The sequence below is a fragment of the Stegodyphus dumicola genome, chromosome 1 (assembly GCF_044657685.1).
Source record: "Stegodyphus dumicola isolate Sdum_Otavi_A_Nest chromosome 1, ASM4465768v1".
Classification (NCBI taxonomy): Eukaryota; Metazoa; Arthropoda; class Arachnida; order Araneae; family Eresidae; genus Stegodyphus; species Stegodyphus dumicola.
In genome coordinates this window covers 56,412,206-56,427,297 of record NC_140768.1, presented here as the reverse complement: position 1 = coordinate 56,427,297, position 15,092 = coordinate 56,412,206, and the positions used below count along the sequence as shown (strand labels likewise).

General features: G+C 31.5%; 1 protein-coding gene across 6 annotated transcripts in view; it reads right to left on the bottom strand.

Annotated features, from left to right (window-relative positions):
* LOC118188921 (rab GTPase-activating protein 1-like) overlaps positions 1-15,092 on the bottom strand; it is a 113,422-nt gene that overhangs the window by 57,152 nt on the left and 41,178 nt on the right. For all 6 annotated transcript variants that reach the window (XM_085814930.1, XM_085814934.1, XM_085814923.1 and 3 more), the window contains exons 10-12: positions 10,614-10,780; positions 10,309-10,447; positions 7,658-7,902 (exon numbers count right to left, since the gene is read on the bottom strand). In XM_085814930.1, the coding sequence (XP_085671056.1) occupies positions 7,658-7,902; positions 10,309-10,447; positions 10,614-10,780 (551 nt within the window). The remainder of the gene's footprint in view (positions 1-7,657; positions 7,903-10,308; positions 10,448-10,613; positions 10,781-15,092) is intronic.

Sequence of the window (15,092 nt, the reverse complement as noted above, 5' to 3'; positions counted from 1 at the left end):
CAAATTCGGAACTTTTATGAACTTGATATTAATAATCCTTCTTTCTTGATATTAATAATTCTTCTTTGGAATCAAACATATATGTAATAACAATAAAACATCTTAAATTCTGACATCTATTTTTGTAAAGTGTTCTTTCCAGTTCCTTTTTGTTTGAAAAAAGCCAACTTTAAGGAAAAATGTGCTTTTTATGATGAAAATAAAATTAGCATAAATCAATAAATTCAACACTTGTAATAGTTCTCACTGCTGATTTGGGTTTATATAATGAATTTTTCATAAAAATGTTTATAAAAAATATGCTTATTTTTTGTCACAATATGATGGAAAAAAGAAACTGTTAAGTGGTTAAGTTATTTTGGACATAGAGATACCTAGGATTTACTAAAACTAGGATCTTTTAATTAATCTTTCATATTAAATCAGTCAGTAAGTATATAATAAACTGAGCACATTAAAAAGCAAAAAGCATAAATTTTAATGAGTTAAAGCTTTAGATTAACTGACACAATTTTAAACACATTTAATGCACATTATATATGAATAACAATTTTTATGGAAATTTGCAGCATGATAGCAATTAAAAGATTTTCAAACATCATACATTACATTGCAGCATGGAATTATTTGGCTGCTGTTCTTATTCTCGGCTAAATTTAAAAGTCAAAAACTACTTCACAAAATTTTAAAATTGAAACTAATATATACATGATACTTTCATTACTATTGCCTTCAAAAGAAGAGATAAAACAATAAATTAACTGATTTTTCATGGCATTGTTAAGATATTTATTTTTATAAATTCTTATTTCAATTTTCATTTATTTTATGTAGCAAAGCCAAAGCCTTTATATCAAAGTTACCAGTTACAAATTAATCATTCTATTGAATATTTTTCACCAAGTTATAAACACACAAAGTAAATCTATCACACTAATCTGCTGCATCTTCAAATAACAGAATGCTACATAATATAAATGTGATTATATTCATCACATTCAGAACTCTTTATTGTAAATGAATCATCCATGACTTTTGCCTACTACTTTACAATGATATATGTACTGATAATAAAATGCAAAAAGTTCTCAAGAACTTGTTTGTTAATCTTTCTGCATTCTTACCACTTAATAAGTATTCATATTTTGCATATGTGGAATAAGATGAACAACTGGAAAATATGAAATATTATTATTCAGAGATTACATGTATATCATCTTTCCGAGTTCTAATAGATAACCACAGCATGCTGTTTTCTTTGTAACAAAACAATGACATTCTTTTAAACATACACATGAAAAAATTCAATTTTAAAACTTTTTTAAGTTACAGACAGAGTTGGTTTTATTATTAGGTAATTCTACGTAACTGCTCAGCGGCATCAAAATTTCATTTTCCTACTTCTGGTACAATTTAATCATTTTAAACAGCAAAAAGTTAATTAATTGCATTAATTTCACAGAAAACTGTAGTTCTTTGTCAGAGAGCAGATTATGATAATTTCACATGATTAACTAGTTTTCTGATTTCAGGAAGAATAAAAAAAAATTTTGGAAACTTTAAAACATTCTTGAAGTTCAATAACTGAAAGCCAAAGTTTATTCCAAGAACAAATCTGCTCAAAAATTGTTAGAATAAACAGTTTAATTAGAAAATCCAGTATGAATAAATAAAAACAAAAGTTGGCAAATAATAGAGGGGGGAAAATCATTTCCAACAAAAAATGTATTTGAGCCGCACTTGAAACAAACAGAAAAAAAATGTTAATTAAAAATCATAAAAAATGTTAAAAACAAAACAATGTCAACATGGCATTTTGCTAGCCAAAGGATTTTGTGATACAATGTAAAAGCCTAAGAGACATGCAATCCATATGTTACTACAAATCTTCCTCATAACGATTGATGTTTACTTTTAATGCACATGATAATGTGAACAAGAAGTAGAGCTTAAATTCTGCAACTAAGATTTATAGTATATTAAAAATCTATTTTCATTATTACACTTATGATGTATCCATGAAATATTTTTTAATTTATGCATGCCAATTTACTGCCAGCAACAGTTATCAAAATAACAGTTGCTGCAAAATGTTGATGAGAATTCCACATTAAAATTACTTTTAAAAAGATTATATTCTACAACATACTTTTTTTTATTATCAAGGAAAAAGGTACAGAAAAGGTATTTTCTTAAAAGCTCTTTCTTCACTGCAAGGCTTTAACAATATTCAAAATTTACCCACTGCAGCTTGAGCAGTTTGCTAGTTTCGGTGATTAACAAGTATTCATAGTTGGCAAACTGAGTTTACTTGCCAAAATACTCATAATTCATCACCTTACATAAATAATCGAGTATGAGTATTTAGGTAGCAAATGCATGCAATATTTAGGTGTTTGGCATATAGGAAGGGGTTAAAATAATTCACCTAGCATACTGAAATAGACTGCATATTTCTCAAAATGTAGGTACAATAATTAAATATTTAAGATATAAAAACATATCTATTCATGACATATTTTGAAAATCACAATATATAAAAAATATATTTTTATTATATTATGTGTAACTATGAGTATACTAACATAAATTTATTTACTGCTAAAACTGATCTGTTATATCCATATTCAAATAATAAAACAAAAACCAATTTAAAAAGCATAAAAGTGCAGAGAGGATCTTGGCATGAGTCAACAGCTGTACCACATCAGTTTTGGCAGTGAATGTGTTAAGTAAGGTGGCTGTTTTATCAAGTGAAACAAAAGAACCTTTTTTATTGTTAACAAGCAATAATGTCTATTTATAAATAATAATATTTATAAATACACACAATTTATATAACATTATATAAATGATATATATATCATATTTTATCAAGTAATATATATATATATATATATATATATATATATATATATCATATTTGATAATAGAATGTAAAGAAGCAGCTGGCTTGTTAATTCATTCCCATTTTAGAAACATTAATAATGGAGTCATGTGAAAAATCTTCCAACAAAATCTCACTTTCTGAATGCAATACAAGAAGTGTTGCTGCATTAACCAATTCATTGCAAGAAGGCTGTATTTTTTATAGAGTTTAAACATGTGATGCACAAAATTGCCCATTGGCAATTCCAAACAGAAGGTGGGAAGCAAAACTACAAGGACTATGTTTTCATTGTCTGAAACATAGGCATGTCAACAGACAGTGTTGGAGCTAAGACATATGTAACATATGCAACCAGCCACATAATTATTTGATTTTTAATAGAGTAGCTAAGAAGAATGAGATCATACCCAAATCTGAGAATACGTCAACTTCAGTCTCTAATTTAAATTATTCATGAAAGGAAAACATTTTGCTACAGACCAAAAGTGTTATTTAAGGACAGAAAGAAAACAACAATTAGTGAAAATTTTATTTGATTCTAGGTCTCAGTGTTGCTTTGTTAAAAAGGAAAATGTGGATGCTTTAGCACTAGAAGTAGTTACGAACGAAACTGTTAAAATACATGAATTTGTGAATGAAAGTTTGTCTTCGTCAATTTATGATGTAATTTGCTTGGGTCTACACAATGGACTTAATCCGGGTCGAATATGACAGTTCTTGTTCAAAGAAAATCACAAATGAGCTCATAGCAGTTTCAACTGAGTAGGCAAAATGGGTAACACTTGTCGAAGGATTTGATCTATCAGATACTGGAATGCATACTGATGTAGATGTTTTGATAGGAGCTGATTATTTGTGTGAGATTTTATATGCTAAGTCGGTAAAATTAAGCAGCAGATTAATTGATACTGATAGCATTTTCATATTCATAATTCAAGGAAGAACGTTCCTTGAGCCAAACTCTTCAATAGCATGTGTAAGTAATGTGACAATTGAATAAGAATGTATTTCTGAGCATTATGGGAGTTAGAAGCAACATGAATCAAATCTCAGGTGAAAAGTAAACAATGCTGTGAGGATATTAAGGATTTGTTTGAAAGTAACACAATGTATAAAAATAAAATGCATGAAACAAAACTTTGTGGAGAAAGAATCATCGGAATCTAGGTAATAATTATGAAGTTGCTGAGTTTAGGTTCATTAGGTTGGGGAATAAATTAAGAAACAAAAATTATTCCAGCACTATGAAGAAGTGTTATGCAAGCAGCTAAATAATGGGATTATTGAAAAATGCCAGTTTTAAGTACTGGGTAATTCGAATTATTACTTTTCTCAGTTGTTAGCAGTTGTTCGAGAAGAAAAATCCACCATTAAATTACATACTGTCTACGATGCATCCTCTAAAGATAAAAACAAAGTATCTCTTAATGACTGCCTAGATCTGGGAATTAACCTTCTACCAGATTTGCTTAAGATGATATTAAATTTAACCAGATTTAAGGTTTGATTTGTAGCAGATATTGAGAAAATGTTTTTGCAGGTAAGAATTAGTGCAGAAGATCAAATTTCCTCAGATTCCTTTGGTTTAGGAATAACCAAATAGAATGCCAAGAAAATAGCTTAAGATTATTTAGATTTGCAAGAGTTTCATTTAGGTTTCATATAGCCCTCCTTTCTGTAACTATTAGATTGCATTTAAAGAAAATACAGAAAGTAACAGTAAAGCTTGCGAAATGCTGCATACTCTTCATGTTGATGATTTGATTTACACAGCAGACTGTAGAAAAAGCTTCATCCTTGTCTTTGGATGCATGAGAAATAAAATGGAGTTAAAAATTTGCAACGAATTCTGAATAGCTGAAAACTATGTGGGCAAAGAAAAATATCTACCATCACATAGCCATTAACTTTATGAATATACCATTTAAAGGTTCTGGAACTTGTATGGAATTAACACAGAAAATATACATACTGAAGATAGATTTATCCAATGTTTTGAGGGAGGTTTGACACTTTGGGGAAATGAAAGCTACAAAACATACCATGTTAAGTAATTGTGGCAAGGTTTTCGACCCCTTGGTGTGATTGCACCTTTTATTATCAGAATGAACCTTTAACTATAGGCACTTTGGGGAAGAGAAATTGGTTGATATGAACCTTTACCTAAGGATTTACAGTCACAATTAAACTAGTAGTGTATAGAAATCAACTGCTTTTAATTATAATAACATCTAATCATAATGAGAACCTACAACAAAGATTTTAGAACTAAGGAAGTTTAAGTGCACCTATTTTTCAATGCTAATTTAAAAGCATATGGAGCAGTAGTGTACTTCAAAACTTAATTAAGAACAGGCTGGAATAAGAGTTTTATTTTAGCTGAGCCTCCACCCATACCAATTTAGTGACTTACACTGCCATGACTTGAGCTTCTGGGAGTTCTAACAGTGGCAAGATTAGGGAATTATATATAATGCCCACATTTACATTTCTTAATCTTAGTGTTAAATTTCTTTAGACTAATTCACAAGTATGCTGTATGCTTGTACTGGATTGAGGCTGTGTGCGAGACTGGAAACAATTTGCGTCCAATCACATTGTAGAAATAATAATAATAATAATAATTTTTAAAAAAATCGGACCTAAAAATTTTCTAACAAAATTCCTTAAACGAATTCTACCTCATTTAGCTAGATCTACCAAGGAAGTTAACTGCAACAGAAATGCCATGCAGAAAAGGTATTTCTGTTCCCAAGGTCTGCTGAAAAACTTTTGGTGCAAGTGGTTCAAGGAATATTTATTACAGCTAAGGGATGCTGATTACACAATGCCTACTGACGTGGCACATGAGTTCAAGATGGGTGATATTATGCGTAACTTAATTCAATAAGACAAGTTACCTTGCCATATGTGTAAACAGTCAATATGTGGGGCTTGTAGATATTCCTGCAAGAGGAGGAAAGGTGCGCAGTTGCATTTTGAAGATTTGAACATTAAGAGGAACAGGGCAATTACTCTATTATTTATAACTTTAGACATTTGTAAAGATATCTTAGTTAAATTTCATATGTTTAACTTATTTCTGATGACCTTCTTCATTCTAGGAGGAGAACATAACAGAAATTATACAACTACTCACTGCCAGCTTAGCACAGTGTGTATAGTACAGACTCAAAATTGGTTAATTATTTTCGACTATTTTGAGTTGTATCTACTGAGGGAGCTACTGTGATGCCTAAGGTCTGAAATATCTTTTATCTTGTTACCTTTGTTTCCATTGGAGAGTGGGCGATGCTTGTAAAGGTGGAGAAATGTGTTCATCTCAAATAAAGAAATACTTACTCACCAGTCATTTATTTGGAATCAGATAACATGAAATAAATTTCTACACCATACTTAAACATATCTAAGTATTGTTGTGACTCAAAAGAAAAAAAAATTAAACATAGTCTTAATTGAAAAGATTTTTAATCACTGCTTAATAAAAAGTATATGATACAATTATTTTTTTAAATGCTGATGATTTTTGTTTGGGACAATGAATGATGGAACTTTATATAAGTTTTGTATTAAGAAATACAAGTTTTTTCAGAAAGTGTCCTGCTATTCTTTCATTTAGGCCAATTTCCACTGAAAAATCGGACAGTTCCTATACCTTTTTTAACAATTCATTTCTATGCAAGTTGAAGGTGCTTTACCCTTTTCATTATCACTGTTCTCATTGTCGACTAGTGTTATATGATCATCTAGTTCTTTAGTCATCTTTTTTTGATTAACCGTTTAACTTCTCCTTCCATATCTGAAAATTCTTTGCTGCCAGCTGCTTTTGTAATTTGTATAATTTCTTTGATTTAATTTTTTGTTAATTTCCTTTAAAATTGTTGATAACTTTTGGGCAGAGCTAATGCAAGCAGGCATTCAGCGTTGATGAATGGATATGGAACTGCATGCGAATGAAGTTCTAGCACTAGACAAATTAAATAGAAAGAATTCAGATAATGTGTCTATGCAAAACTGTGTTGCACCAATCCATGCTTGGCAGGATATTTTTTTTTTTGTATTTTCTGACATGGATCAGAAAGCATGAGAGAAGTGGTAATATGGATTACTTCCCTGACAACAAACATTAGCCATGCGATTATCCTTCTGTATTTTTATACATTTTTTATTTCTTTATCTTGCAATTATATTACACATTTTGATAATTTCCATTAAGATGGCAGTAAGGTTTAAAACATTTGGTATTTTATCGATTCATAAAAAAAAAAAAAAAAAAAAAAAAAAAAAAAAAAAAAAAAATTCTAATTTTAAATAACACTATTGTGAATACACAATAAACTAAATAACATTAACTTTTCTGTTTTGTTTTTGTTTTATAATTTCATCATATTAGTAGGAAAAAAAACTTTTTTTTCTTATTTTCTATTGAGTAACTTTATGATTTTTTTGACTAAATAACACCTACAATTTTAACTCTAATTGTCATTGTTTTACTTATAGGCTACACTTACCTATACAAATGCAATCTTGTTAAACAAATCTATTAAGGAATCTCATTTTTTTTTTTGGATTGACCAATAACTACAGTTTATACTTGCATTTTCTTTTCTGTGCCATTTATCAACACATTACTGCAGCTTTTAGCCTAACTAGGCCAAAATTCATTATTTCAGTTAATAATTTGTCTCTTTTATTCTTGGTTTATACATTCATGTGACAAAGTTTCAATATATTGCTACAAATTAAAATATAAAGGAAATGTTTTACCTTAGAAATTAAATTTTTATATGTATCAACTATTTGTCGATCATCTGTACAACCAGCCAGAAGTTGCCAAACTTCACCACGTAAAGCTTCTGGAATACCCCTTTTAACTAAAGGTGCAAGATGCTTTGGTCTTTGATTCAAATTCTGCCTCCATTTTTGCAAAACTTCAGCCCATCCTTCCAGCTCTAACGATGTACATTCCTTGCTTACTTCACCAGTACCACTAGGCAGTGGTTCATCATTATCTGACAATTCAAAATATAATAAAATTAGTAAGAATCAAGAAATATACAGAAGGCAAAAATGAAAATTCACATAAACATTTCTGTATATAAATCTTCTAGAGAAAGTTACACTCAGCTCTATTAGAAGGTTTACATCGGTTTAAAATGAGATTTTATGGTTTTAAAAGCTTGACTTCAGATAAGTAAACTCAGACTGTGTAATACAAGGCTCACACATTTGATCTTAGAAGATTAAAAAAGTTAAATTTATGTATCTTTACGTGCAGTGAAAAACAATAAAAATGTCTCCTTATTCATAATTATGTATATGTATGGATGTAATAATAAGCATTTTCTACAGTACACTGAAAAAAGTTAAACATAACCATTTTTAAGTGCACTGAAAAACAATAAAAATGTCTCCTAATTCACAATTATACATGTAATGAAACAGACACTCATTGTAATGAAGTACTATACATCTAAGTATGCTTCATTACATATACACTCTTAGACAAACAAACAAACAAACAAAAAAAAAAACAAAAAAAAAAGACCATGTACCAAGAAGGAGTTATCCGAATGGGACAAAAATCGGTAGAAGCAATGTACCGAAAAAAACGATTACAGTTTGAAAAAAATTGCATAATTTATTGAAGTGATAGAGTTTCACAAAGTGAAAAAGTCAGTAATACGTTTGTCAACCTCTGGCCCTTATGCAAGCAGTTATTCGGCTTGGCATCGATTGCTAGAGGTTGCAGATGTCCTCCTGAGGGTATCTTGCCAAATTCTGTCCAACTCGAGCGTTAGATAGTCAACATCCTATGCTGGTTGGAGGGCCCTGCCCATAATGCTCCAAACGTGCTCAATAGGAGAGAGATCTGGCGACCTTGCTGGTAATGTTCAGCAAGCACTAGAAACATGTGCAGTGTGGGGGCGGGCATTATCTTGCTGAAATGTAAGCTCAGGGTGGCGTGACATGAAGGGCAACACAATGGGTCTTGAAACTTCGTCGACGTACCGCTGTGCTGTAAGGTTGCGACGGATGACAACCAAAGGGGTCCTACTATGAAATGAAATGGCACCCCAGACCGTCACACCTGGTTGTAGGCCTGTCTGCCAGAAGACAGTCAAGTTGTGTTGAAAATATGACCTATTGTAACCCCTTTTTCTGCATCATTTCTCCTCCTTGAAATAATACTAACTTTAACATAAAGTTTAGTTCTTATTTTAAGGGATATAGCAATTACTTCTACTTTTTTTTCACTGCCACTGTTTGTATTAAGAACGGACTGTTCCAGCCTAATTAAGATGCAAAAATGAAATTCGATGTTACATCATCTGGAAAGCTGAGTCATGCCGACAGCTTATTGGCTGCCGTGAGATGACGTCATGTCTACTTCAGGTATAAGTATCTCGCATTGCTTTGGCTTAGCTCTTCTGGTTCCTGTTTCATTGCTCCTTGGTGTGCCGTTCCAGCGCTCATTGGAAGACGTTATTGCGATGCATGCCATCCAGCGATAAGTACCGTGGTTCTGGTCCATGATGATTTTTCCTGGATTCTGCAAAGTGACGACGACGTGAGCAACGACCATGGGTGGCAACCTGTTCTATGGTTCAGCGACGATAAATTCCAAGCTGTGATTTCTGGTGGTTAACTATCGTGGGCAGCATCCTGTTTCCAGAGTTAAGCAACATTAAATTCCAAGCTGTGATTTCTGGTGGTCGACTGCCGTAGGCGGCGTCCTGTTTCCAAAGTTAAGCAATGTCAAATTCCAAGCTGTGATTTCCAGTGAGCAACTGCCGTGGGCGGCATCCTGTTTCATGAAGGCGGCATCTTTAATACAAATGTTTTTCCAGGTTTAGCGGGGATGTTGTTCCAAGGTGTGATTTCTCGTGAGCAACTTTTTGCCAGCTCAAGTGCACTCACGGTTTAGTTTAATTTTTCAGGTGCCTTCTTGGCCAAAAGCATGGACCTATTTATAGTGAAGTGAAATTCATATTAATCACATAGTTTTTGTTCTATGATATGTTTTTCGCGTATTGAATGCCAGTATTCAAAGATCAGGTAATATATTTGTTATATCATTAATAGTGTAATATTCTTTAAAGGAAAAACCCTTGGGGGTTAATGAATAGTTAATTAAATATAAAGTTTCTCATACTGATTAAATTTATTTATTGTATTTTTATTTTTATATATATTGTTAATAAACTGATGATCTATAATCCGGAAAAACCGAAAATCCGGAATCGCCAAAGTCCCGACGAAAATGGATTAAGGACTTTTGACTGTATAACTAAAAATGCTCAAATAGCTTTTTAATTATAAGTTGATTTCTATCACATATGTACTACTCTTTTTATTTGCAAACCTATATGCACTGATAAAAATGACGGCACTAAATACTATTAAAAAGGAGATACCTGATTCAGAATCTTGATCATGTGATGCTAAAGAGTGTTCACTTCCTTGATAAGATCGGCTGCATGGAAACTTTTTTCTTGCAGAATTTTCCAAACTCACGACTTCATACATCGTATTTTTATCAGATTCATTCTCAATCTAATGAGTAAGAAAGAAAATAAAGATGAACAAGTCAGTTAAAGTAAAGTATTAAGGAATACAATAAAAATAAACAAATAAACTAGGGGTTTAATTTCAAAGATTAAATTACTTCCTAAAGTTTCCGAGATTAAATCATGTTGCAATTTTACATTATTAAAAATACCTCTTTGAGTCGTAAATAAAATTGATCGTGCAAAGCCCGTTTGGAGAAATACCAGAATCGTTCATTTGCTGCAAAAATCTTTGCTTTTGTTTCAATAACAAATCTAGTTGGCTCATCAATTCCAGCAAATACCAAGTCTACGGCAACACTCAAGTATACCTGACTATCTGAAACAGAAGAAATGTAAAATAAGAAAATAGAATGACATTTGACAAATTATACTTCTCCTGAATTTAGACAATTCCTGGGAAAACAGATAAAATTGTCAGTCAAAAATATGTGGAATTTATTGCATCAAATCAGGATTTTGAGTAATTTAAAGTCATTGGAAAAGTTCTTGGTAGTAGTAGTGATTTTTCTGCCAAGTTTAAGCTTCTTCACACATAATACGCTTTTCAAGTCTGATCCTATTGTATGAATTAAGAGTTATTTTTTTCTGATAGACCCCACAGTCCTCAGTTTGAAAATTTAAAGCAACATTAGCTAACACTGTACCAGAAATAATGCATAATTGAGTTATTTTTTAACACTTGCACAAAATTTTCAACTATGGGGCAACAACTTAATTTTTATAAGCAATGTTTAATTACTATATATATATGTGTGTGTAAGATAAAAAATATGAAAGCAAACTTCAAAATTTAATAATTGTCTATAACCTTTTTTTAGTTTTATTTAATTTCGGGAATTACTCTCTCAGTCTAAAAATTGGGCCATGAGTCTAAACTGCGTCATTCAAAGTAATCATGCGATCTTGCATAACGCTTAATGCAGATGTCTCTTGCCCAATCACATTAATTGTAAACCAAAACAAAACTTGAACTGAAACTTGACTTCCTCCCTTCTTCCTCTGAAGTACTGCGACTCTCTCTCTTCTGGCTTATGCTTTCACCCTGTTAAGATGCTCTGCAATGATCACTTATATCACAATAGTATCAACATTGTTCTGGAAATAAGCACGTTTGGAGTGCCAAGTGATGGTGGCCACAAAATGTGAATTTAAATAAAAAAGGAATTTAATTTGGCTGGACTGTGCTTCTTCAAAATGGATGGACGCTCTAAGCATCAAGTATCTACGCCATCAATATTACTACGAATTTACATCTCAGTATTCTTACTTCAATGCTTCCAAAATTGTGCTAATAATATTACATATGTATATATATATATATATATATAAAATTACAAAACAATTCTTTTGAAAACAAAACACAAACTTGCTTAGTATTTTTGCTGCAGAAAAATTATCATGTAAGACATAAAGCAAGGATGTCAAACTCGCGGCCCGCAACAAATATTTTTGCGGCGCGGCCAATATATCAGCAACTAATAATATATAATAATAAAATAACATATCGACGAAGAAAAAAATGAAATGTTTACTGCTAAGTAAGTAACGATAATTTATTCAGTGTTGTTAGATTACTCACAGCGAGCTGACACACACACTACTTAAATTACAAATGCGTGTGAGTAGCTTGCGTTCAGCCACCTTCGGGCTTTTGGGGGACACGTGCACTCAGAACTTGCACGCATCCCCCGATAGCCGAATGTGGACGAACTCATGGTCTCAGTTTTCCAATCATAATTTTGTACGATATATTGGTGCATGCATGTGCATGCACTTTGCTTTATTATTAATTTACTTAATTCATATTGTTACGGATTTCATAGTTATTTATTTAGTTAGTTTTTCTTATTTAGAATTGTAATTACATTTGCTTCATGTTGCCTTAGCAACGCAGACGATTTTTGAAAAGACAGCTCCGTTGGAAGGTTAAAAATAGAACAGCACGTGCATTTAATACCTAATAAATAAATATCTCGTAATTGCTGTTGCCATCCACAAAAATCCAGATATTTATAGATGTTTCCAGTATATTCGAGAAATTAATTACAAAGCTTATAAAAGCCGAGAACAAACAACTCATCTCAGTAGTAGCTGTAGTTCTAGCGAACTGTTTGTTTACTTAATGCTGTCATTGATTTGTAGCGATTTCGCTGTGAGATAGAATTAGTTTCTTTGTTTTGAATTGATTTTTGCTAAATGTTTGACATTTTGTGATACTGTTAGAATATTTTTGAAGAAATATTTCAGCATTTTGATTTATCTCTTGTGGAAAGAATAAATTTTTGTTAACTTTTAACGTTAACCATGTTTATTCCAGCCCTTTGCATTCAGTATGTCTATATCAAAACCAAGTGGTAGTAAAATTAAACGAAAAATCGCTGACTAACATAGAATATTCCAAGTAAAATGGGAATTAGAATATTTTTGCTGTGAAATAAAAGATAAAATAATCTGCTTAATATGTAATAATACTATTAATGTACCAAAGTTATATAATATTAAACGTCATTACGAACAACACAAATCGAAATATAACAATTACGAAGGATTAATGAGAGAAGAAAAGTTGAAAGAGCTCAAGTTAGGAGTGAAAAAGCAACAGTCCATGTTTAGTAAAGTATTGCAAGAAAGTAAAGCGGCGGTACATGCAAGCTACGTCTTGTCCGAGTTGATAGCTAAACATTCGAAGCCTTTTACTGATGGTGATTTCATCAAGGAATGCCTAATGAAAGCTGAAGAAATTGTTCATCCTGGAAATGTGAATGCTTTTCAATCAATTTCATTGTCTCGAAATACAGTTGCGGAAAGAGTTACTGATTTAGCCGCGAATTTAAGTGATCAGATCAAAGCAAAATCATATAGTTTCGAAAGTTTCTCCATTGTCTGTGACGAGAGCACGGACATTAGTAGCAAAGCTCAATTAGCAGCGTTTCTTCGCTCTTGTGACAAGAATTTTAACATTTTTGAGGAATTACTGGAACTAATACCGATGCCTGGTACTACCACAGGAGAAGATATATTTACTTGTGTTTTTGGACTTCTGCAGAAATACAATCTACCTTTGGCAAAATTAAATTCTGTAGCTACAGATGGCGCTCCATTAATGACCGGGAAAAACAAGGGCTTTGCAGCATTACTAAGAAAAAAACTTAGTGAAATTCACGGTTCAAACATTCATCGTATGCATTGTATTATACATCAAGAAGTTCTATGCATGAAAGTAATAAATATGGAGAATGTTTTGTCATATATAAAAAAAGTTATAAATTTTATAAGATCTTGAGGTTTAAATCAGCATCAATTCATTGCTTTCTTAACTGAGTTAGATAGTGAATATTCGGGTTTGTCCTACTATACCGAGGTACGTTGGTTATCTTGCTTTAAGATTCTCAAACAATTCTGGGATTTGAAAGAAGTAATATGTCAGTTTTTAAAAACGAAAAATCAAGACGTAAGTTTGTTTTACGATCCAATATGGATACAAGATTTATCTTTCTTGGTTGATATAACCAAACACTTAACCGATTTAAATTTATCGTTACAAGGAAAAGATCATATCATTACGAACATGTTTGACATAATTAAAGCATTCAAATGTCAACCAGTTCTTTGGGAAAAACAACTTAAAAATGAAGATTTGACGCACTTCCCGACATGCAGCATGAACAAATCAAGTTTAGATGATACTTGTTCGTATCAAAAATACGCAGAAAAAATTGCAAATTTAACAACTGAATTTGAAATGAGGTTTAATGATTTTAGTTCCCTCAAAGACAATTTTTTTTTGTTTTCTTCGATTTTCTCAATAAGTATTGACTCAGTACCCAGCCATATGCAAATGGAGGTGATCGAGATTCAATGCAATTCAAATTTGAAAGCAAAATTCATTGAAGTGGGCGTGCCTGAATTTTACAAATATTTACCAGCCAGGTTTGAAAATACTCGAAAATTCGCATATGAAATTATTTTCATGTTTGGTAGCACTTATTTTCAGTCATGAAAGGTAATAAGTCTCCTATTAGAAACTGTATTAATGATGCTCACTTTGGGTCAGCGTTGAAAGTTATCACTGCAAATAAAATTTCTACCGAAATAGGAAAGATAATAGCAGAGAAGAGATGTCAAGTATCAGGACGTAAACAATAAATTTTTCTTGTTCTTTTCTATATAAATATATATATATATGTTTATTATTGTATTATTCGAAATAAATCTACGTTTCTATGAATATTGATTTCCCCCCCCCCCGGCCCGCCTAAAGTTAAACCTTGTTTGTTTGGCCCAAGTGTACCTAAGAGTTTGACATCCCTGACATAAAGCATGAAATTTAGAACTAATTTTTCACAAAGACCAGAAATTGAAATTCACAATCAATAAATCTCAAATAATCATATAGATGCAACAAAGAATTCAAAATATGTAAAAACAAAAACATTTCAAGAAAGCAAAACCCCACTTCAAAAAATCAATGAAATTTAAAGAAAAATGAAGAAAAACAGAAGTGGAATTCAATCAACCTTAAAGTCATTTCACTAGGGGGGGGGGAGGAACTTTGAAATTAATTGAAATCTCTCTTCTACAAAAATCCTTGCTTTTCTATATCCAGAATTAGCCGATGAACCATTTCA